Source organism: Cebus imitator, unplaced genomic scaffold (genome assembly GCF_001604975.1).
Source record: "Cebus imitator isolate Cc_AM_T3 unplaced genomic scaffold, Cebus_imitator-1.0 Scaffold50, whole genome shotgun sequence".
Lineage (NCBI taxonomy): Eukaryota > Metazoa > Chordata > Mammalia > Primates > Cebidae > Cebus > Cebus imitator.
The window spans coordinates 708,903-734,133 of NW_016107365.1; the positions used below are offsets into that span (position 1 = coordinate 708,903).

General features: G+C 40.3%; 2 protein-coding genes across 12 annotated transcripts in view; both read left to right on the plus strand.

Annotated features, from left to right (window-relative positions):
* Positions 1–21,202, plus strand: part of RAD17 (RAD17 checkpoint clamp loader component) — a 43,912-nt gene extending 22,710 nt beyond the window's left edge. For all 11 annotated transcript variants that reach the window (XM_017527580.2, XM_037738155.1, XM_037738153.1 and 8 more), the window contains 7 exons: positions 615–818; positions 2,331–2,416; positions 2,530–2,676; positions 4,927–5,076; positions 8,134–8,254; positions 17,355–17,412; positions 20,741–21,202. In XM_017527580.2, coding sequence (XP_017383069.1) covers positions 615–818; positions 2,331–2,416; positions 2,530–2,676; positions 4,927–5,076; positions 8,134–8,254; positions 17,355–17,412; positions 20,741–21,005 — 1,031 coding nt within the window. In that variant the 3' untranslated portion in view covers positions 21,006–21,202. The remainder of the gene's footprint in view (positions 1–614; positions 819–2,330; positions 2,417–2,529; positions 2,677–4,926; positions 5,077–8,133; positions 8,255–17,354; positions 17,413–20,740) is intronic.
* A 1,066-nt stretch (positions 21,203–22,268) lies between these two features.
* MARVELD2 (MARVEL domain containing 2) overlaps positions 22,269–25,231 on the plus strand; it is a 57,065-nt gene continuing 54,102 nt past the window's right edge. The window contains 1 exon segment of the mRNA XM_017527565.2: positions 22,269–22,654. The gene's annotated coding sequence lies outside the window, so the exon portion shown is untranslated.

Consider the following 25,231-nt stretch of genomic DNA (forward strand, 5'->3'; position numbering starts at 1 on the left):
AAAAAAAAAAAAAAAAAAAATTCTCCTCTCACAGGGTTATTATGAAGATTAAATTCATGTGTATCACATGCCAATAACAGTACCTTTCATATAACACCATGAGAAACCAAGGTGATATGACTAACAGGTTGAATATCCTTTATTTGAAATGCTTGGGAATAGAAGGATTGTAGATTCTTTTTAGATTTTAGAATATTTGCAGTATACCAATTGAAAATCCCTCATCCGAAAATCTGAAATACAAAGTGTTCCAGTGAGCATTTTCTTTGAGCCTCATATTAGCACTGCAAGTTTCATATTTTGGAGCATTTTGGGGTTTGAATTTTTGGATGAGGAATATCAGCCTATTAGAGACTGTGCTATTGTGCATGTGAAAGTTTGAAATCTGCATTATGAAATAACTTTCAAATAACACTTTATTCTGTTTTAATGTTAGTAACCCAAAGATAACTCTGACTCAGTTAATGTCATTTATAATTTTTGGTTATTAGGAAAATATAGTTTAATTAAAATATTTAGTGTAACTATATATTACACTAAAAACACTGAAGTGTTTTTAGTTTTAATTTTCATATTTTAATTTAAATATTGTCACTTGGGTGTATATTATTCAGGAGAAAACGACTTACGGCCAAGGAAAAAAGGAATATCTCTAAGGAAAAAAGGAATATCTCTAAAATCAGATGCTGTGCTGTCAAAATCAAAACGAAGAAAAAAACCTGATAGGGTTTTTGAAAATCAAGAGGTCCAAGCTATTGGTGGCAAAGATGTTTCTCTGTTTCTCTTCAGAGCTTTGGGGAAAATTCTATATTGTAAAAGTAAGAAATTTTTACATTTTTTAGATCTGTTGGATGTCACATAGTCTTAAGATGGAAATAAAATGTCACCTTTTAAAAAATGTCATGTATTTTGGTTCTGCTCTAAGAGCTAGAGCTAGGTCAGATGCTGTTTGCCTAGGCCTAAGATGTAGTAGGAAAATAGAGTATTTTCTGACCGTGAGCAGGATGATTAAAAATAAAAACATGGTATTGTAGACCATATCCATGCATGTAAATCTTTAAAATTATAGTTTGCAGAAGGTAAGAGAGCAGATCATCTAGACTTTTAGTGGCAAGTGTTGGTAGCCTAAAGTCCTCTAAGGGTTTGGTAGCCTAAACCCCACTGGGCTCCAGCCACCGGTGGCTTAGACAAATTAGGTAGTTTAAGGTTTCTTTCAGTCCTCTTGTATTTGTCTAGTTTACAAGCCTGGTGTCTCCCCAACAAAAGACGTTTATTGCCCTTTCTGTCTTTTTTGATGACTGCCAACTCTCAGTTCCTCCCCTCCCTGTTGCCCATCTGCAGTCTCCCAAATTGTCCCTCCTTTTGATAGCAAATGCCTATTTTCACTCTAATGATCCTAAATGAAAGAAATTAGGATTTCTTTTCTTTCTTTTTTTCTTTTTTTAAATGCTTAAGTTCTGGGGTACATGTGCAGAGCATGCAGGTTTGTTACATAGGTATACACTTGCCATGGTGGTTTGCTCACCTCATCATCTACATTAGGTATTTCTTCTAATGCTATCCCTCCCCTAACACAGCCCCCCACCCCCACCAACAGGCCCCGGTGTATGATGTTCCCCTCCCTGTGTCCATGTGTTCTCATTGTTCAACACCTACTTATAAGTGGGAACATGCAGTGTTTGATTTTCTGTTCTTGTGTCGGTTTGCTGAGAATGATGGTTTCCAGCTTCATCCATGTCCCTGCAAAGGACATGAACTCAGAAATTGGGATTTCTAAATGGAAACCTTCATATCATCTGAGGAAAATGAAATGGGCATCACTTAGGTGGCAGTGAGGACACTCCTCTGTCACTGGATCCTCTTACTTTGAACCTGAGTGACTATTCCCACCTGATTCTTTTCCTTCCCCCCATTCTTTTCCTCCCCAACATACATTTATTGTCTGTTTCTTGCATTAGTGAATGGAATTCTTATTCTCTCATGTAGAGAACACCATCTTCCTACATCGTAAATAAAAGAGTAAAGACCACTGTATTGAAATGAGAATCAAGGGAAGAAAGCAACCCAAAGCTGGAAAAAATGAAATGAGAGTGCATTAGGAAATAGAATATTTTAAGTGTAGAAAAGCCATAATCTAAGCGTCAGAATTCTAAATTTAGCTCTTGCTAATATGGAAAAAATGGGTGCTTGCTTCCAGTTGTTTGTTTATTATTTTTTAACAGTTTGCTTACTGTGTTGGCATTGTATGTCTAAAGTTTTCAAAATGTTCAAATAAGAGGTGCTATATAATTATAAAGAATATATTTAATAATTTCAGAAATTTTTTATAGGAACATCTTCAACAGAATTAGATTCATCTCGGTTGCCTTCTCATTTATCAGAATATGAACGGGATACATTACTTGTTGAACCTGAGGTAAGATCTTTGATGACACTTAGTACAGGTTACAAAAGTTATATTATTTGTGTGCATATATATCTGACCATTACATTTTTACCAAATTTATGTATCTATGCTTTTTTTAATAGGAGGTAGTAGAAATGTCACATATGCCGGGAGACTTATTTAATTTATATCTGCACCAAAACTACATAGATTTCTTCATGGAAATTGATGATATTGTGAGAGCCAGTGAATTTCTAAGTTTTGCAGATATCCTCAGTGGTGACTGGAATGTAAGACCATTTGACTTACATGTTTATCAGTATTTCCTTAGAATTAAGAAAGTTTACTTTTATCCCTAATTGCCTGGCATTCTTCATAACTATGCTAAAGTTAATGTTTCCAACTCAGTGTTTATAATGAAGCTTCAGTAGCAAATCTGATTTCGCTACTGATAATACAACACCAATTGTTTCTAAAGTTTGTGTGTGTGTGTATGTGTGTGTGTGTGTGTGTGTGTGTGTAGGTGTGTGTGTAGGTGTGTGCATAGAGACAGGGTCTCACTGTGTTGCTCAGGCTGGTCTCAAATTCCTTGGCTCAGACAGTCCTCTTGCCTGAGCCCCTTAAAGTGCTGGGATTACAAGTGTAAGCTACCACTCCGGTCTCTAAAATTATTTTCTGGTTTTGTGGTTATGGTTTTTTGTTTTTTCAGAGGAGGCTCTAGCTATAGCTGTGTTACCCAGCCTGATCTTGAACTACTGGGTTTAGGGGAAACCTTTTGTCCCTGCCTTCCAAGTAGCTGGGAATACAGGCACATACCACCATGACCAAGTTATTTTTTTTTTCTTATATTTATTTTTTTTGAGACAGTATCTTACTTTTTTGCCCTGGCTGGAGTGTAGTGGTACAAACACGGCTCACTGCAACCTTGGCTTTCTGGGCCCAGGTGATCCTCCAACCTCAGGCACTCCCTCATCCAGTAGCTGGGACTATAGGCAAGCACCACTACGCCCCGCTAATTTCTTTTTTTTTTTTATAGACAGGGTTTTACTATATTACCCATGCTAGTCTCGAACTCCTGAGCTCAAGCAATCTACCTGCCCTGGCCTCTAAAGTGCTGAGATGACAGGCGTGAGCCACCACGCCTGATCCCAGCTCGTTTCCTGATTTTCAAATTAATATATACTCAAAATTTGACAACCATTAAAAAGTAGATACAAGTGAAAGAACTGTACATGTTGCTACACTTTCTGCTAGTTTTTAAAATGTATTTCATTTACATATTTGTAAGTATTTACTATAAAATTTATATTTTTTTCTTAACATCTTAACACTGCCCTTACCAGTACAACAGCCACCAACCACATGTAGCTGTTGACATTGAAATTTAATTAAAAATTCGGTTTCTCAGTCATACTAGCCACATCTCCAGTGCTTGATAACTGCATGTGGCTGATGGCTGCTGTATTTAACAGCCCAGATACAAAACATTTCCATCATTACAGGAAGTTCTGTTGGACAACACTGTTTTGATATGTTAATATTTCTGTGTGTTATAAGTATTAAATTAAGGCCGGGCTCAGTAGGGCACACCTGTAAACCCAGCACTTACAGAGGCTGAGGCAGGCAGAACTCACTTGAGCTCATGAGTTCGAGACCAACCGGAGTAACATGACAAAACCCTGTCTCTATAAAAAAATACCAAGAAAATTCCTTGGGCATAGGTGGTCCCAGCTACTGAGGAGGCGGAGGTGGGAGAATCACCTGAGCTCAGGAATTTGAGGTTATAGTGAGTTGCAATTGTGCCACTGTGCTCCAGACTGGGCAAGAGACCAGGACCCTGTCTTAGATAATAATACAAAATAATGAAAAGACTGTAATTGAATTGTTTGTGACACAAAGGATAAATGCTTGAAATAATGGATACCCCATTTGCCTTGAGGTGATGATTATGCATTGTATGCCAGTGTCAAATTACCTCATGTACCTCATAAATACATGTAGCTACTAGGTACCCACACAAATTTTAAAAGTTTTTTAAATGATAGTACAATGAATAGCTGCATATCCTTAACTTTTGTTTGCCAGTTGCATATTTTGCCACATTTTCTTGATCTCTCTGTATATTTACACATTTGTTTTTGGCTAAATGATTGGAAAGTATTAATAGTTGGGAACATCATGACACTTAAGCATGCATAAGGACATTGTTCTAATACAACTGCCATAGCATTATTATACCTAAGAAAGTTAACATTAATCTAGCAATATATTGTCCCTATTCAGATTTTCTCATTTGCCTCAAAAATGTATTTGAAGTTGTTTCCCCCACCCCTGTCCAAGATCTAGTCAGGCTTTACACATTGTATTTGATTGGTATGTCCCAGTGGAATTTGCTTTAAATAAGTTTGTAGTGCTGTTTTTTATAGGGCTGTAGTAATGTTGAAGAAAGTAAACACATAGAAACTAATTTGTGTATGTCAGGAATACCAGTAATGCCCTTTTATAAATCTATTTTCTTTCACATCTTTCTCATTTGTTAGACACGCTCTTTACTCAGGGAATATAGCACATCTGTAGCTACAAGAGGTGTGATACATTCCAACAAAGCCCGAGGATACGCTCATTGCCAAGGAGGAGGATCAAGTTTTCGACCCTTGCACAAACCCCAGTGGTTTCTAATAAGTAAAAAGGTAAAAAAAAAAAAAAAGAATTGTATAATTTTAATATGTGAACTTTATGGTACATGAATTATAATTCAAAGCTGTTATTTCCTTTAAAACATAACAAAGGAAAAAATGTTTCATTTTTAACAAAATAGTTGCCAAAGTCCACAATTAGATTCTGAGTTTTTATAAAACATAGAAAGGTAACTCTTAAACGCTTGTACAATTTTTTAAAGGAAAAAAGACGATCAAAATTTGAATACATATAACATGTTTTATTTATTAGTTTTATTGGAATCAAAGCATACTTATAATTTATTTTTTATTTGTTTTTTTAAATTAAGACAGAGTAGCTCTGTCACCCAGGCCGGAGTGTAGTAGCTCACTGCAACGTCTGCTTCCTAGGTTCAAGCAATTCTCCCACCTCAGTCTCCCAAGTAGCTGGGATTACAGGTGCGTGCCTCCACACCCAGCTCATTTTTTAATGTTTAGTAGAGACGGACAGTGTTTCACCATGTTGGCCAGGCTAGTCTTGAATTCCTGACCTCAAGTGATCCGCCTACCTCAGCCTCCCAAAGTACTGGGATTACAGGTGTCAGCCACTGCACCCAGCTGCGTATTTATATTTTAGTTTCAATTAAACATAAACTTTAGGGCCAGGCATGGTGGCTCACACCTGTAATCCCTGCAATTTGGAAGGCCGAGACAAGAAGAGCCCAAGTTTGAGACCAGCCTGGACAACTGGTCCAGTGAGATCCCATATCTATAAGAAAAAGAAAAACAAAATTAGAAATAAACAAACACTAGTTCAACCTGAAAATGTTGATTGGAAAACAGAAATCCCTAGTATATAAAATTTCAGTTAGACAGCAGGAATAAGTTTTAAGTTCAAGAGATATTTTGTGTAACATGGTGACTATTAATAACAATGTGTCAGCCAAGCTCAGTGCTCAGGTCTGCAATCCCAGCACTTTGGGAGGTCGAGGCAGGTAGGTCACGAGGCCAGGAGTTCAAAACCAGTCTGGCCAAGACAGTGAAACCCTGTCTCTACTAAAATACAAAAAAATTAGCTGGGCATGGTGGCGGGCACCTGTAATACCAGCTACTTGGGAGGCTGAGGCAGGAGAATTGCTTGAACCCAGGAGGCAGAGGTTGCAGTGAGCCGAGATCATGCCACTGCACACTAGCCTGGGTGACAGAACAAGACTCCATCTTAAAATAAAATAAATAAAAACACTGTGTCATATATTTGAAAATCACTAAAACAGCAGATTTTAAGTGTTCTTACCACACACAAAAAATGTATGTATGTAAGGTAATGCATGTGTTAATTGACTCCATTTAGCCATTCTACCGTATATACATATTTCAGAACATTATATTGTATACTATAAAAACATACAGAGCTTATTTGTCAATTTAAATTAATCAAAGAAAGGAGAAGAAATCTTGGCCCTGCCTCTGTCTGGAAAAGTTACTCACCTAATGTGCTCTTACTCTCCACAGCTAAAAATGTAGATAATTGAATTATTTAGAGGTAAAATATGGGTGGCCCACAAGTTGAAAACAAAATACACAACAGAGCTTTCAAAATGAATTGCCAGTCTTTAAAAATTGGAATGATTTTAAATGATTAAAAGTCAGATATGAATTTCTAGCTTCAGAATTTCTGGATTCTCTGGGGGGAAGAAAAGGCCAGACACAGTGGCTCACACCTATAATCCAAGCACTTTGGAAAGCTGAGATGGAAGGATCACGTGAACCCAGGAGTTTGAGACCAGCCTGGGCAACATGGTGAAACCCCATCTCTATAAAAAGCATTTAAAAAATTATCTGGGTGTGGTGGCACACACCAGGAATTTGAGACCAGCCTGGGCAGCATAATGAGATCCCAAATCTACAAGAAAAAGAAAAAAAAATTTGTTTTTCCCACCTAGTCCCAGCTACTTGGGAGGCTGACATGGGAGGATTGCTTAAGCCTGAGAGACAGAGGTTGCAGTGAACAATGATTTTGCCACTGCACTCCAGCCTGGGCAACATAGTGAACCGCCTGGAATGCAGTGGCGCGATCTCAGCTCACTGCAACCTCTACCTCCCAGGTTCAAGCGATTCTCCTGTCTCAGCCTCCCAAGTAGCTGGGATTACAAGCGCGTGCCACCACGCCTGGCTAATTTTTGTATTTTTAGTAGAGATAGGGTTTCATCATGTTGGCTAGGCTGGTCTAGAACTCCTAACCTCCAGTGATCTGCCCGTTTGTGGCTGAATCTTTAAAAAGCCACTGAATCTTCAAAAAATAAAAGGAAGGTGAAGCAACACTGGCTCATATTTCTGCATAGCAGCAATCACCTCACCATGTAGCATCTGCCCCTTTGAGATGAGAGTAGTAGGCACCACTGTCGCCAGCTGGTTCATTCACTTATATTGCCTGCTTGACTTCTTTAATATCTGAATTCATGACCCCTGGACTGGGTCATCTCTGAGTTGTCTTCCAGTTCTAAAATCATACAGCTGAAAAATCACCCTATAGTGTATTACCTAGGACATTTTTTCCAACAGATTTATTGGAACATTTAATGACTTTTAAGCAGTTTGTATCTCACTGACTTGCTTTGTCTTTTATAGCACATATATTAATTTTACATTGTAGCTACATATGAGTTATCTAAGACTGTTAGCTTCTTGAAGGCAGGGATTATGCTTCTCTCTTCCTCAACCTAACATTGTGTATACTAAAGAAAATAAATTATTTCATTGAAAAATAGTACTTTTATGTAATTTGTGATGTGTGTGTGCTCATAAACAGAATTCGTTTGATTTTTAAATTTGTTTTTCTTATACATTCAATGTCTTTTAAAAATTCTTGTTATATCAAATGTGAAATAGTTGTGTAGGTGAAATACTTTACTAAACAATGCTAGAAAGACTGTAAAGGACTACTTAAATAAGCTCTTAAAAGTATCTTTGTGATATATAAACCCATAACTTAATAAAAACGTATTATGTAAGTTTATATAATAAACTTTGTCTAGGAATACATATTTTTAATTTCATTTTTCCTTTATCTTTTTTTCCTTTTCCATACAGTATCGGGAAAATTGCCTGGCAGCAAAAGCACTTTTTCCTGACTTCTGCCTACCAGCTTTATGCCTACAAACTCAGCTGTTGCCATACCTTGCTCTACTAACCATTCCAATGAGAAATCAAGGTAATAACATAGGTTTTTCTTTTCTTTTAAGAAGTAGGGTTTTATAGCAGTATCTTTTTGTGGGCCAACTTATTATTATATGCAGTGAGATGTGTTGTTTTATTTCTTGATCCAGATACTTATAAATCCTTTATTATTATTATTTTTTAAACATCAAACAGACCAGGCACAGTGGCTCATGCCTGTAATCCCAGCACTTTGGGAGGCCAAGACAGGCAGATCACTGGAGGTTAAGAGTTCTAGACCAGCCTAGCCAACATGGTGAAACCCTATCTCTACTAAAAATACAAAAATTAGCCAGGCATGGTGGCACGCGCTAATAATCCCAGCTACTTGGGAGACTGAGGCAGGAGAATCGCTTGAACCTGGGAGGTAGAGGTTGCAGTGAGCTGAGATCGCGCCATTGCATTCCAGGCGGGGTGACAAAGTGAGATCTGTTTTAAAAAAAAAAGCATCAAACAATATAGAAGTATATAAAGTAAAAATTGAAAGTACTTCCCCTGCAACCACAGGTTGTTTTGACAGATTGATATAAATTCTTCCACATACTCTTCTGTGAATGTAGAAACATGTAGAATGAGACAAACTTTAATTTGCTTATGTCACTTACCATGGATAGCCTTTCATCTTTTATGAGTTAATGTCAAAGCAGCAATGCTAAAGTATATTGAAATCTAACTCATTTTTTTCAGAATTTTTAATAATTTTATTTAAACTTATGATGGATATTTTGATTTCAGTATTACAAAAATGCCTATTAATAGTATATTTTCATGTTATGAAATTATAATGCTACAAACATTACTATGCCTGTGGTAGTATACACTTGCACAAGTTTAGAAAATGTTGTGCATTCTTAGGCAAAAATGGGATAACTTTTGGGCAGTGGTCATGATTAATCTGTTGATCAGAATCGAGAGATTTCCGCTCTTCTTGCTAATTGTTTTAAGATTACACTAGTTTTTAAACTTTTTTTCTTTTTGCCCAGGCTGGAGTGCAGTGGCATGATCTAGGCTCATTGCAACCTCTACCTCCCGGGTTCAAGCAATTCTCCTGTCTCAGCCTCTGAAGTAGCTCGGATTACAGGCATGCGCCACCATACCCGGCTAATTATTTTTGTATTTTTAGTAGAGGGGTTTCACCATGTTGGCCAGGCTGGTCTTGAACTCCTGGCTTCAAGTGATCCGCCCACCTCAGACTCCCAAAGTGCAAGAATTACAGGTGTGAGCCACCATGCCCAGCCACTAGTTTTTAAACTTTATTTTGAAATTATTTTAAACGTAAAGATGCAAGAATAGTACAAAAGAATTCTTGTATATCCTTCATTAAGTTTCCTCATTGTTACATTTTTACCATATTTGCCTAATTATATTCTCTGTCAATATAAGCACGCACATATATGTATTTTGCTGAACCAGTTTTGAGTAAATTGCAGGCATGATATCACATTATTCTTAAAAACTTAAGTCTACACTTACTAAAAACAAGAACATTTTCCTGCATAACCACAGTATGCACATCATCAGGAAATTAACATGAATACCATTTATTTTATAGTCCCCAAATTTTGCCATTTGTCCTAATATCCTTTTATTTAAAAAAAAAAAAAAACTAATAGAGACAGAGTATCGCTATGTTGGCCAGGTTGGTCTTGAACTCCTGGTCTCAAGCAGTCCTCTCACTTCAGCCTCCCAAAGTGCTAGGATTATAGGCATGGGCTACCGCACCCAGCCCTAATAATATCCTTTGTAAAAATGACAACTCGTTCCCCATTTCTTTTCCAGAATCCAATGAAAGATAACCTGATGCATTTAGTGATATAATTTTTATGTCTTTTTCACCTCCCTTGACCTGGAACAGTTTTTTAGTCTTTCTTTGTCTATGACATTTTAAAGGCATATAGGACAGTTACTATGTATATTATCCTTCAATTTGAGTTTGATGATTCCTCATTATTGAATTCAGGATATGTATTTTTTTTTTTCCCCCAGAAATACCACAGAAGTAATCTTAAAAAGAATTGGCAAGAAAGGGAAAGATATCTGGATTCTTACCAACAGATAATTATGTCCACTGCATATAGGTTTATCTTATTTTTGCCTATGAGTACCCAACATTTTAAACACTTTTTAAGTATCAATACTCACAAAAGCTATAAGATAAAACTCTTCATTGTATTAAAGTAGATATTTACTCTTTAATCCTTTCTTCTGATAACTGATAAGGTCAACTCCGTCTTTAAAATTAGGGGGCTGAGTGCAGTGACTCATGCCTGTAATCCCAGCACTTTGAAAGGCTGAAGCAGGCAGATCACCTGAGGTCGGGAGTTCAAGACCAGCATGACCAACATAGAGAAACACTGTCTCTAGTAAAAGTACAAAATTAGCCAGGCATGGTGGTGCATGCCTGTAATCCCAGCTACTCAGAGGTTGAGGCAGGAGAATCGCTTGAGCACGGAAGGCAATGAGCTGAGATTGTGCCATTGCACTCCAGCCTAGGCAACAGTAGTGAAACTCTCAGGGAAAAAAAAACATTCTGGGCCAGGCGTGGCAGCTCATGCCTATAATCCCAGCACTTTGGGCAGCCAAGGTGGGGAGATTGCCTGAGCCCAGGAGCTCGAGACCAACCTAGGCAACACAGTGATACCTTGCCTCTACAAAAATATTTAAAAATTGGGCTGGGCGCGGTGGCTCACACCTGTAATCCTAGCACTTTGGGAGGCCGAGGCGGGTGGATCACCTGAGGTCAGGAGTTCAAGACCAGTCTGGCCATCATGGTGAAACCCCATCTTATAAAAAAAAAAAAAATAGGGCCGGGCGCGGTGGCTCACGCCTGTAATCCCAGCACTTTGGGAGGCCGAGGCGGGTGGATCACGAGGTCAAGAGATCGAGACCATCCTGGTCAACACGGTGAAACCCCGTCTCTACTAAAAATACAAAAAATTAGCTGGGCATGGTGGTGCGTGCCTGTAATCCCAGCTACTCAGGAGGCTGAGGCAGGAGAATTGCCTGAACCCAGGAGGCGGAGGTTGCGGTGAGCCGAGATCGCGCCATTGCACTCCAGCCTGGGTAACAAGAGCGAAAACTCCGTCTCAAAAAAAAAAAAAAAAATAATAATAATAATAATAAAATAAAATAAAAAATATTTAAAAATTATCTGGGTGTGGTGACTTGCACCTGTAATCCCAGCTACTCAGGAGGCTGAGGCAGGAGAATCACTTGAACCCGGGAAGCGGAGATTGCAGTGAGCAGAGATTATATCATTGCACTACAGCCTGGGCAACAAGAGTGAAACTCCATCTTAAAAAAAAAAAAAAAAAAAAGATAAAATTAGCTGGGTGTAGTGGCTCACACCTGTAGTCCCAGCTACTCAGGAGGCTGAGGTGGGAGAATTGCGTGAACCTGGGAAGGGAAGGTTGCAGTGAGCAGAGATCACACCACTGCATTCCAGCCTGGGCGACAGAGTGAGATGCCATCTCAAAAGGCAACAGACCGGTTAGACATTTCTTAAAAGAAGACATACAGATGGCCAGTGTATGTGAAAGACATACAGATGGCCAAGGGATATGAAAAACTGCTTAACATTAAGGCTTAACACTAATGATCAGGGAATTGCACACTAAAACCACAATGAGCTACCACATTACACCAGTTAGAATGGCCATTATCAAAAAGACAAATGATAACAAGTGTTGGTCAGGATGTGGAAAAAAGGAATCCTCACAAAGTTAGTAAGAATGTAAATTAGTACAGCTGTTTTGAGGAACAGTATGGAGGTTCCTTTAAAAACTAAAAATAGAACTACCATATGATCCAGCATTTCCACTACGGATATATATCCAAAGAATATGAAGTCAAGGCCAGGCATTGTGGCTCATGCCTGTAATCCCAGCACTTTGGGAGGCCAAGGCAGGTGGATCACTTGAGGTCAGGAGTTCAAGACTAGCCTGGCAAACATAGTGAAACCCCCTCTCTACCAAAAATATAAAAAATTAGCTAAGTGTGGTGGTGCAGTTTACTCCTGTAATCCCAGATACTCAGGAGGCTGAGGCCGGAGAATTTGCTTGAAACTGGGAGGTGGAGGTTACAGTGAGCTGAGATCGTGCCACTGCACTCCAGAGTGAGACTCCATCTCAAATATACATATACATATACATATATATATGAAGTCAATGTGTTGAAGAGATATCTTCCCTCCCTCCCATGCTTTATTGCCGCATTATCCACAAAAACCAAGATATGGAATCAGTCTAATTGTCCATTGGATGAAGAAAATATTGGTATATATACACAATGGAGTACTATTGAGCCATATAAAAGAACAAAATCTTTTTTTTTTTGAGACAGAGTTTTGCTGTTGTTGCCCAGGCTGGAGTGCAATGGCGCGATCTCGGCTCACCGCAACCTCCACCTCCTGGGTTCAAGCAATTCTCCGGCCTCAGCCTCCCGAGTTGCTGGGACTACAGGCATGCACCATCATGCCCAGCTAATTTTTGTATTTTTAGTAGAGACGGGGTTTCACCTTGTTGACCAGGATGGTCTCGATCTCTTGACCTCGTGATCCACCTGCCTCAGCCTCCCAAAGTGCTGGGATTACAGGCTTGAGCCACCGCGCCCGGCACAAAATCTTTTCCTTTGCAACAACATGGATGAACCTGGAAGAACTTATTTGAAATGAAATAAGCCAGGCACAGAAAGACAAATATTTCATGTTCTCACTCATATAGAAGCTAAAAAAGTTCATCTCAGCCAGGCAAGGTGGCTCACACCTGTAATCCCGGCACTTTGGTAGGCTGAGGTGGGTGGATCACCTGAGGTTGGGAGTTCAAGACCAGCCTGACCAACATAGAGAAACCCCGTCTCTACTAAAAATACAAAAAATTAGCCGAGCGTGGTGGCACATTCCTGTAATCCCAGCTACTCTGGAGACTGAGGCAGGAGAATTGCTTGAATCAAGGAGGTGGAGGTTGCTGTGAGCCGATATCACGCCATTGTATTCCAGCCTGGGCAACAACAGCGAAACTCCGTCTCAAAAAAAAAGGTGATCTCGTAGTAGAGCATAGAATGGGATTACCATGGGCTTGGGTGATAGGAAAGATGTTGGTCAAAGAATACAAAATTTTGTTACATAGGAGGAATAAGTTCAAGAGTCCTGCTTTACAATATGATGGCTATAGTTAATAGTGTATATTTTGTTGTTGTGGTTTTGTTTCTTTTTTTGAGACAGGGTATCACTCTTGTCACACAGGCTGAATTGTGGTTGTGCGATCATGGCCCACTGCAGCCTAAATATCCTTGGCTCAAGTGATCCTCCCACCTCAGCTTCCTGAGTAGCTGGTAACCACAGGTGTGCACCACCACACTCAGCTAATTTTTGTATTTTTTTTGTAAAGTTGGGGTTTTGCCATGTTGCATAGGCTGGTCTTGAACCCCTGGGTTCAAGCGATCCTCCCCACTCAGCCTCCCAAAGTGTTGGGACTACAGGCGTGAGCCACCACACCAAACCAATATATTGTATTTTTTTTTTTAATCAAAAACTTTTGAGAATATTCCAAGTAACATATATTGTATTCTTGAAAACTGCTAAGAGAGTAAATGTTAAGTGTCTTCCCCACAAAAATAACTCTGTGAGGCAATACATTTTGTTAATTAGCTACAGTTAGTCACTCTACAATGTATATATTTTTTAAAATGTTGCCCACAATAAATATATACAATTTTGTTAATTAAAATAATTCTGATTGTATTGTGTAATAGATTTTTTGTTTGTTTGTTTGTTTTTTTGAGATGGAGTCTTGCTCTGTCTCCCAGGCTGGAGTGCAGTGGCGCTATCTCAGCTCACTGCAGCCTCCACTTCCCAGGTTCAAGCAATTCTACCTCAGCCTCCTGAATAGCTAGGATTATAGGCACACACACCACCACACCCAGCTAATTTTTGTATTTTTAGTAAAGTTGGCTTTTACTATGCTGGCCAGGCTGGTCTCCAACTCCTGACCTCAGGTGATCTGCCTGCCTTGGCCTGTGTAGTAGATTTTTTAAAAGGTAAGTATCCAAGAGCCCTCATAGTGTTAGACTTACGAATTTTAAAAGGTTTATAAAAATTAGTAAAAGTAAGATGTTTTGGTTTTTCTTATTTCTTCTATATTTTCTCTATATTTTGATCACATATTCTCTGTCAATCTATGTCCAAGATGTTTTTTTGTTTTTGTTTTTTTTGTTTTTGAGACAGAGTCTTGCTCTGTTGCCTAGGCTAGAGTGCAGTGGCACAATGTCCACCTTCCAGGTTCAAGCAATTCTCTTGCCTCAGCTTCTTGAGTAGCTGGGATTATAGGCACGTGCCACCACACCTGGCTACTTTTTGTATTTTTAGTAGAGATGGAGTTTCGCCATGTTGGCTAGGCTGGTCTCGAAATTGTGACCTGAGGTAATCCACCTGCCTCAGCCTCCCAAAGTGCTGGGATTATAGGTGTGAGCCACCGTGCCTGGCCTGTGTCCAAGTTTGATAATACTCCTGGTTAAAATCTAGTGTTGAGCCCCTTTAGTGAATTTTTCATTTTTAAAATGTTGTACTTTTTGACAGAATTTTCATTTGGTTCTTTTTATAATTTTTGTCTTTTTATTCATGTTCTTTTTCATGAGACATTGTCATTACGGCTTTCTTTACTACTTTAAGCATGATTTCCTTTTCTACTTTGAAAATATTTATAATGGCTTATCTGAAGTCTTTTTCTGTTAAATTTAATGTCTGAGCCCTCTCAAAGGCAATTTCTTTTGCCCACCTTTTTCTTATGGGTGCGTCACACTTTCCTGTTTCTTTACATGTCATACCTTTTTGTTGAAAATGAGATATTTTAGGGACTATATTGTAGCAATTTTGGAGAAGTTTATCCTCCTCCTCTGGGGCTTGTTTTTATTGTTATGTGCTTGTTTGTTTAGTGACTTGGCTAAACTCATGTAATGAAGTCTGTCTTTTGCAATATGAAGCTTTTCTTCCTCCTCAGAGAGCTCAGCCTTGGCTGTGCCCACTGTTAACTTGGGATGATGGTGGTTTTTAGCAGAGCTCGCTTTGTCTCTTTCCCTGATATCTCTGTATAGCTCTCTGCTTCCTTTGGTATCACACTGTTGGCTCCCCTAATTACTTTATTTATTTATGGAAAGGGTGTCGCTCTGTCACTCAGACTGGAGTGCAGTGGCACGATGGCTCACTGCAACCTCCGCCCCCTGGGCTCAAGCAATTCTTACGCCTCAGCCTCCTGAGTAGCTGGGACGACAGGCGTGTGCCACCATGCCCAGCTAATTTTTATATTTTTAGTAGAGATGGTGTTTCACCATGTTAGCCAAGCTGATTCTGAACTCCTGACCTCAGGTGATCCACCCACCTTGGCCTCCCAAAGTGTTGGTATTGCAGGGGTGAGCCTCTGTGCCTGGCTACTCCCTAACTACTATCTGATTGCTCTGTTTTCAGCAGTGCTTTAGGACAAAAATTTCTCCACAGTCTGATCCAATTTAATTTGGGCAGGTATAGACTTTCAAGCCAGTCTCTGAGGGTTGTTCTGAAACCAGAAGGGCTGTTTTTAGTTATCTCTTTCACTGGTTCTTTCTTATGAAGTAGTTAGCTTATGTTTAGCTTGTTCTTAATTGAGAGAAGCAGGTTTCAGGGGTGCCCTTTAGGCTTGAACTTCCCCACACTATGTTTCAAATAAAGTCAGTTCCTTTGGGGAAAGCTTCAGGACTCTCTTTTCCTAGGGACTGCTTCTCCTCTAGGCAAAATCTCTAAGCCACTATTCTGGGTGAGTTCCCAGCTGCAGAGGTAGCCTCTAATTATTTTGTCTTGCCTCTCCCAATATGGACCCTCTGCTATGTAACAAGCTGGGGTAAGGGAGACTGCACTTGGGACAGGGGGCAGTGCCTTTGGATTAGAACCTCTTATCTTATGAGTAGGGCTGGGTGGAGAAAGGAAGCCCCAGACACCCTGCTGCACCCAAGTAGGAAGGAGTCCTTAGTTCTTGGCTGCACCCATCTGGAATGAAATTTTCATCAAGCTGAGCCCTCTCAGTTCAGGGTTGGGAATGCAAGGGAGGAAATAGTGGTGCAAATGCCTGAGATTCTCTGTGTTTGATTTTCTTGAATAAATATTTCCTCATTTCCCAGAGACTTTAAATGATTGATTTTGAAAAGTTTTCACCAATTTTCCTTATCTCTGGGAGTGGGTACACAAGAGCTTATGCTGTCATCCTGGAAGTCTACTATGGTCATTTTTTTTCTTTTTGAATTTTTAATTATGGTAAAGTATACAGAACATAAAGTTTATCATCTTAACCATTTTCAGTTCTACAGTGCAGTAGTCTTAAGTATATACACCTTGTTCTGCAACCAGTTTCCAAAACTTTTGCTTCTTGTAAAACTGAAATTCTATAACTCTTAGCATTAACTCCCCATTTTCCCTTCCCCCGGCAGCCACCATTCTACTTTCTTTCTCTATGAATTTATGACTCTAGATACTTTATATAAGTGGAATCATACAATATTTGTTTTGTGACTGGTTTATTTCACTTAGAATGATGTCATCGAAGTTCATTTGTGTTACAGCATGTGTCAGAATTACCTTCCTTTTTAAAGCTGAGTAATATTCCATTAGATGTATATACCACATTTGGTTATCCATTTATTGATGGACACTTGAGTTGCTTCTACCCTTTGATTATTAATACTGATATGAACATGGGCATACAAATACCTTTTTGAGACTCTGCTTTTAATTCTTTTGGGTATATACACAGAAGTGGAATTGTTAAATCATATAATAATTCTATTTTTAATTTTTTAAGGACCCACTCTATTGTTTTCCACAGCAGTTACATCATTTTACATTCCCATGAGCAATGTACAAGGGTTCCAGTTTCTCCACATCCTTACCCACACTTTTTGTTTTCTGGTTTTTGATAACAGTCATCCTAATGGATGTGAATCGGTTTCACACTACGGCTTGGATTTGCATTTCTCTAAAGATTAGTGATGTTCAGCATCTGTTCATGTACTTATTGGTCATTTGTATATTTTCTTTGGAAAATTGTTTACAACTTTTAAAAAATCTGTTTCAGCTCAGATTTCTTTTATCCAAGATATTGGAAGGCTCCCTCTAAAGCGACACTTTGGAAGGTAAGCTGACCATCTCAATTTTTAAAAAGCTAATAATGAAACGTCTACTGACTATGTTCAGTATGAATCAATAAGTGTTACCTGTAACATCCAAGAAAGAAATACTGTACCTAGTAATTTATAAACATAATCATATTGTAGACCCCTCCTTTTCTTAAACAGCATATTATATTTAAGAAAAGGAAGGGTCTACAATACAATTGCAGACCCTTCCTACAGCACCAACTCCCAATGGACTATACCAGACTAAATGGAATCATGGAATCACAAAGGCAGAGGAATCTTTAAAATCCTCCAGTTCAACAAATCTAGAAATCCCTTTCCAGCTTTCCGGTTGAGAGATGTTCTTAGCCTATGCTTGAAGACCTGCAGTGACTAGGAACTGCCTTAGAAAGTAGCAGTGTCTTCTATAATTTTTTATTTTAGAAAATTTAAAACATCAAAATAAAGAGATGTCTATATATATGCTGTTCATTTTATTGAAAATAGCATCTATGCCATTATCAGTGATTAATACAAAACCTATATTTCAGTTTGACTTAGCTTATTTGTAAAATCGAATTAAGCACTCAGGAATTATTTAAAGATTTAAAAATTCTGTCTGGGCATGGTCACATCTGTAGTTCCAGCACACTGGGAGGCCGAGGTGGGTGGATCACCTGAGGTCAGGAGTTTGAGACCAGCCTGGCCAACATGGTGAAACCTGTCTCTACTAAAAATACAAAAAATTAGCTCGGCATGGTGGTACATGTCTGTAATCCCAGCCATTCAGGAGGCTGAGTCAGGAGAATCACTTGAACCCGGGAGGTGGAGGTTGCAGTGAACCAAGATCTCACTGTTGTACTCCAGTCTGGGCAACAAGAGCAAAACTCCATCAAAAAAGAAAAAAAGACTTAAAAAATCTTGCTTACTGGATGCATGGACAAAAGTGAGTGATAGAAGTGGCACCTCTGACTCCTCCTGACTTTTCTTTTATTTCTAGTCCCAAATGGAAAACTCTTGTGGTATGAGCTTTTTCCCCCTACCCTCAAAGATTCATTAAGGCCTTTGTAGTGTTAATGGTTTTTTCTGGATACTGGCTTATCTGTGCAGAGCCCATCTTTCCTATCACAGAAAGACCATGATGGCTGGGATCTTGAAGCATCATGCCTCTGGGGTGTCATCAGGGCTTATACATTTTATAAACATTGCTTTTCTTCCCACATCCCTCTGAATGAAAGCAGGACCAGGTGTCTCTGATGGCACCTTTCCTCCATCCTCCCGGATCTTGAAGCGTCATCCCGCTGGGATGTGATCAGGGCTTATACATTTTATAAACGTTGCTTTTCTTCCCACAACCCTCTGAATGAAAAGCAGGACCAGGTCTCTCTGATGGCTCCTTTCCTCCACCCTCCCAAGATTATGGCATCAAAATAGAGACAAGTATCTTCTATTGTCTTTTTTCTCCTGAGATGTATTGGGTTGCACCAACCTAAATTGAATGAGAGTCTTCACTGTTTTACTATTGGTTCAGCTATTTATTTGATGTGGCTTGAGAGACAGATTTCAGTGCCATGTATTACAATGACTGGTACTATTATCTTTTACTTATGTTGACCATATTTAAAATCCATATGTTTAGTACTATTTAGTATTGAATATTAATACTTAATATTTAATAGATGTTTAATTTCCTGTGATTCAACTTATATATTATTTTTGCCCATTTAGCTTCTTTTCAGCTTTCACTGTCACAGTCTTATAGATAAATCATCATGTACTTCAAATACTATTTACTTAAGATGAATTCCTAGAAATGAAATTGCTGGATCAGTAGGTATATTAGCTTTTGAGGCTTTTCCTCTGTATTGCCAAATTGTTTGCAAGAATATTTTGCCAATTTTATAGCCACTTACAGTGTATCAGTATGTTCTTTTCTATTAACCCTTGCCACCACTGGGTTCTAAAAGTATCTTTGACATTTTAGAAAATTATAGTAGTAAGCCAGGAGGTCAGGAGTTCGAGATCAGCCTGACCAACATGGTAAAACCCATCTCTACTAAAAATACGAAAATTAGCTGGATGTGTTGGTTCATGCCTGTAATCCCAGCTACTCTGGAAGCTGAAGCGGGAAAATCACTTGAACCTGGGAAACTGAGGTTGCAGTGAGCCAAGATCCATGCCACTGCCCTGTAGCCTTGGCAACAGAGTAAGATTGTCTCCAAAAAAAAAAAAAAAAAGACAGTAGTAGCTCATTGTGTTAATTTTCATTTTTAAAATTACAAATTAGATTGAAAAATTTATTTAGTATCCATTTGTACCATTTGTAGTTCTTTTATAAGTTGTCCATATTTGTGCCCACTTTTCTGTTATATTTCATTTTTTCTTTTTAATTTGTAAAAAAAAAAATTTTTTTTTTTTTTTTAAAGATGGGGTTTCACCATGTTGGTCAGGCTGGTCTTGAACTCCTGACCTCAGGTGTTCCGCCCACCTTGGCCTCCAAAGTGCAAGGCAGACGGATTGGCCTCCCAAAGTGCTGGGATTACAAGTGTAAACCTGATGTCAGGTGTTTGAGATTACCCTGGCCAATGTGGTGAAACCCCATTTCTACTAAAAATACCAAAATTAGCCAGGCAAGGTGGCATGTGCCAGTAATACCAGCTACTCAGGAGACTGAGTCAGGAGAATCGCTTGAACCTAGGAGGCAGAGGTTGCAGTGAACTAAGGTCGCACCACTGCACTCCAGCCTGAGTTATAGAGAGACGGTCTCAATTTTTTAAAACATCTTGACTGAAGACATTATCTCTTTTTATTTTTAGGTGGTGGTAGTTGTTTTGTTGGTTGGTTGTTTTTCAGGGGGAAACAGAGTCTCACTCTGTCACCCAGGCTGGAGTCCAGTGGCACCATCTTGCAGCCTCCACCATCCTGCAGCCTCCACCTCCTGGGTTCAGATAATTCTCCTGCCTCAGCCTCCTGAGTAGCTGGGATTACAGTCACATGCCATCACGCCCGACTGATTTTTGTATTTTTAGTAGAGATCGGGTTTCACCATGGTGACCAGGCTGGTCTTGAACTCCCGGCCTCAAGTGATCTGCCCACCTTAGCATTCCAAAGTGCCGAGAGTACAGGCATGATCCACCGCATTCAACCCCTTTTTGTATTTTAAGTTGTAGGAACTTATTCATAGTTTGTCATTTACTTTGTAGTTTTGTTTGTATAGTTAAAGGTACTGGCTAAACAGCACAATGAAAGTAAATGAAAGATGGCTTCATAATCATCACACTCGTGGTATAATTTAAGGAATCTTCTCCTTTGGTTCTTATTAATACCTGCATTGTGAATCTGACAGATTGAAAATGGAAGCCCTGAGTGACAGGGAACATGGAATGATAGACCCTGACAGCGGAGATGAAGCTCAGCTTAATGGAGGACATTCTGCAGAGGAACCTCTGGGTGAACCCACTCAAGCCACTGAGCCAGAAACCTGGTCTCTTCCTTTGAGTCAGAATAGTGCTGCGAGTGAACTGCCTACCAGCCAGCCTCAGCCCTTTTCAGCCCAAGGAGACGTGGAAGAAAACATAATAATAGAAGACTATGAGAGTGATGGGACATAGAAGCCAGCCTGCAAATCAGATTGCTACTTCACAGATTAATTTTTGTTTCATTCAGTGGTACATCAGCAGAGTTAATATGCTTTTCTGATAAATTACACGGCAGTTTGTTACTTCTTCATTCTTGTAGTATTTCATCACAAGAAACTGACTCATCTGAATTTTTTCTGTAGTATTTATTAAACCTGTGAGTGGTTTAAAGAGAGGTCAGTGTGTATAAAGTGTGTTTGAGGCCGGGCGCGGTGGCTCACGCCTATAATCCCAGCACTTTGGGAGGCCGAGGCGGGTGGATCACGAGGTCAAGAGATCGAGACCGTCCTGGTCAACATGGTGAAACCCCGTCTCTACCAAAAATACAAAAATTAGCTGGGCATGGTGGTGCATGCCTGTAGTCCCAGCTACTCGGGAGGCTGAGGCAGGAGAATTGCTTGAACCCAGGAGGCGGAGGTTGCGGTGAGCCGAGATCGCGCCATTGCACTCCAGCCTGGGTAACAAGAGCTAAACTCCATCTCAAAAAAAAAAAAAAAAAAAAAGTGTGTTTGAACATTATGCCAAATATCAAAATGTGAAGGACTAATTCAGAATGCAAAAACGTTATGGGGGTTGTAAATATGAACTATTCAACAGTGTAGGATGCAATTATGAGTGTAAATAAACTGCGTGCCTTATTTACGCTTTATTGTCTCTAGCTTTTCAGATAATGTTTTGATGTGTTGTACAGTGGAATATCTTAGATACTTTTTGGAAAGTATTTACATAATTTATATCAAAATTAAAATGTTGAATTTCATTTTGAGTCTACTGTCTTTTAACACTGCCATGGGTCCTTAGGCACAGTGCAAGAATCTCCCTCAACCATGTCAAACTTTTTTCAAAAGATAGGGAAGAGGATGGCAACGTTGCTATGAGAACTGTCCGGGACTCCTACTCCAACCTGTAACTACTTTTCCAAAGGAGCCCAGTGGGTAGTCATTGCCGCGAGGTACCGGTTGGGGGGCACCGAGCCGCCTGAGCCCAGAGCGGGAGTCGGGCCGACAAAGCCGGGCTGGTCCCGCCCCCGCCCCCGCCCCCGGCCCCGCCCTGCCCCTGGAGCCCGATCCCGGTTTTAGAATCCCGGGCGGTGTGCGCGCTCTTCTTGGCGGTCGCGCAGGTTAGTGGAGCGTAGGGCTGGGGGCACGTGACCCGGAGGAGGGGAGGGGCGGGCCCGGTGCCCCTCGGGCCCGGTGCCCCTCGGCCCTGGTGTGTGGGGACGGTGGGAGGCCCGCGCTCTGCGCTCAGTCTGCCATAGCCTGCGGCGGAGGTCGGAGCCCCGCGGAGTTTCGCTCTGCGGTCACAGGTGCGGCCGAGGCGCCGTCCTTCCGGGCGCTGGGCGGGGCGCGCACCTCGCGACGATCCCGGTGCTCCTGACCTGTGGGGTCTCCCGGCTTAGTTCCGGCTTCGTTGGGGCGGGATCTCTAAAGACAGTGGGTTTCAGCCAGAAACACAAAGACGAACGCCGGCTGGCGCGGGCAGAGCCGGGGACACAATGAGATTTGTGGGACCGGGCTCCCAGAGGCTGGCGCCGGGGAGACACCACAGCAAAGAAGCTCGGTAACCCGGGTCAGTCGTGGGTTAATTAAAACCGCAGAGCCTTCCCGACCCTTCGGAAGCGCGTAAGTATTCGAAAGCTACCCCTTTCTTGAGTCCAGCAAAACTTTTAAGCCAGGCAAACCGGTGGTTCTGTTTGTGTAAAGGCGACCAGGCATGATTGCTGTGACACTTTGCTGGGGGAGCCATTTCTCCTGCCACTGCCGCGGCTTTCCAAGATGAGTGCCCAAGAGTGGACTCAGGGTCCGGGGCCTGAGCAGGGCAAGGACCCACCCTGCCGCGGCCCGCGGAACCAAAACGAACTCTGAGTGACATCCTGAAAGACGTTAGGAGTATCCAGATATTTCAGATGTAGTGCAATACAGCTAACCATTCTCTTCTAAAAATCACATTATCTTGCTTTTCCACAACTCTTTAATAATTGCTTGCTTTTTAAAGATTGATAAGGTGGTTTGATTCAAATAAGCCACTTAACAAGTGATGAGGTGTAAATCCATTACAGTGAATCATATTTTTACCAGTGAATTGAATTAAGAATAGAGTATCCTGTAAATGCTGTGTAAAACTTGCTAAAATTATTTGTTGAGCTTTTGCTTCTACATTTCTTAGGAATGTGCTTCAGAAACTATAGTGGTAATAACATTCCTAGAACTTAAACTTTTTTAGAGGAGTAAATAAAAGAGAAAGGTACAAAAATAACCGCTGTAATGTACAGAGCTGCGTTGCATTGGAAACCCTGCTGGGGCCATCACAGTAATTGCCCTGTTAGAGAAAGACCCTGGGATTCCACCCCATTCCCTTGTCTCCATTCTGTAGATACCCTCTGTGCCTTGCTTACCCTATTAACATCTTTACCTGGATTTTTTAATGCATCTGAAACACGCTTCATTCAGTCTGCTGCTCCCCAAGGCTAAGCTGGAGGGGTGGAGACTGAAGTATAGACAGATAAAATGATCAGATGTCTGGGGTTTACTTCAGAGGACTCTACTGGCAGAGGAAATAGCATGGGGAGTATAAATGAAACAAGTTTGGCCATAAATTGAGTGTAGAAGCTGGATGTGGGTACACAAGGGTTCATAATACTATTATTTCTACTTCTTATTATGTTTGAAAATTTCTGTAATAAAAATTTAAAATATCTGTCTCACATTTAACCTCTTCTCACTATCTCCGTCATCCATTGGATTATGTCAGTGGCCTAGCTAGTCATCCTGTTTTGCCTCTTGCCATCTGGAGTGTATTCTCAACACAGCATCCATAATGATACTGTTAAAACTAGTCAAATCATGTCAGTTCGCTATTCACTATCATCCAGTGGCTTCTCATCTCACTCCCAGCAAAAGACAGAGTCCTTTCCAGTGGTTTTCAAGGCCCTACATGATTCAGATGGCCTCAGTTCTGCTATTCACCTTCTTACTCACTTTGCTGCTGCCACGGTAGCCTCCATGCCTTCGTATTCTTGAACGTAACAGGCACTCCTACCTCAGGGCTTTTGCGCTACCTGTTCCATCTGCTGGGAACACTCTTGTCCCTGATAATGGCCTGGCTTCCTCCTTCACCTTCAGTTCTATACTCAAATATCACTTTCTCTATGAAGATTTCCCTGGTCACTTGGTTTAAAATTGTAACATCCTGTCCCCATTGCAATCTTCACTCCAATGCTCAACTGTGTTCTTTAGCATACTGTATATTTCACTTACCTGTCATCCGTCAATCCCCCTGGCACTTCCCAATTAAAGCACCATGAAGGCAAGGATTTCAATCTGCTTTGTTCACCAGTGTACCTTCAGCATGCCTGATGCAAGGCCGGTTAAATGAAGGGTCTGCATTTTCCAAAGTAAAATGAAATAAACCCTTTGGAATTTCCAAATCACACCAGGCACAGTGGCTAATGCTTGTAATCCCTGCACTTTGGGTGGCTAAGGCGAGAGGGTCGCTTGAGCCCAGGAGTTCAAGACTAGGTAACATAGCAATACTTCATGTCTACTAAAAATTTTAAAGATTTAGCTGGATGTGGTGGCATGCGCCTGTAGTCTAGCTACTTAGGAGGCAGCTGGAGTGCTTGAGCCAGGGAGATTGAGGCTGCAGTGAGCTATGATTGTGCTCTTGCACTCCAGCCTGGGAAACAGAGCAAGACCCTGTCTTGAAAATATAAAATAAACAAATGAATAAATGAATTAGTAAAACAAAAAGATGGGGTTAGCCATTTTAATTTTGAGACCTTCATAGTATCGAGTACAATACCATGTGCCCAATTTAAGTCTTCAATAATGAGACTTGGCAGAGTGTGAATTAAAATTAAGTCTTCAAACAAAATAACTTATAAACAATTTGAGAGAGAAATTCAGCACACCTTAAACCTAGTAGTTAATTAGCAAATGGTTTACTTCTTTGTGTCTATGGGTTCAGAGCATTGATTTCATGAATCAACAGGCTTAGTAAAAGTGCATTTTCTATGCCTTGTTTTTGAGGTGGATTGAATACCTTCTGAGATACTTGAGTCTCTCCTTGGCAACAGTAAATCACCTGTACGTAATTGCTCTGGAAAGAGTAATATTAATGGTCATTGCTGCCATTCTCTATTGTGCTTTGGGGGAGACTTTTACATCTAGTTTCCTTTTTTTTTTTTTTTTTTTTTTTTT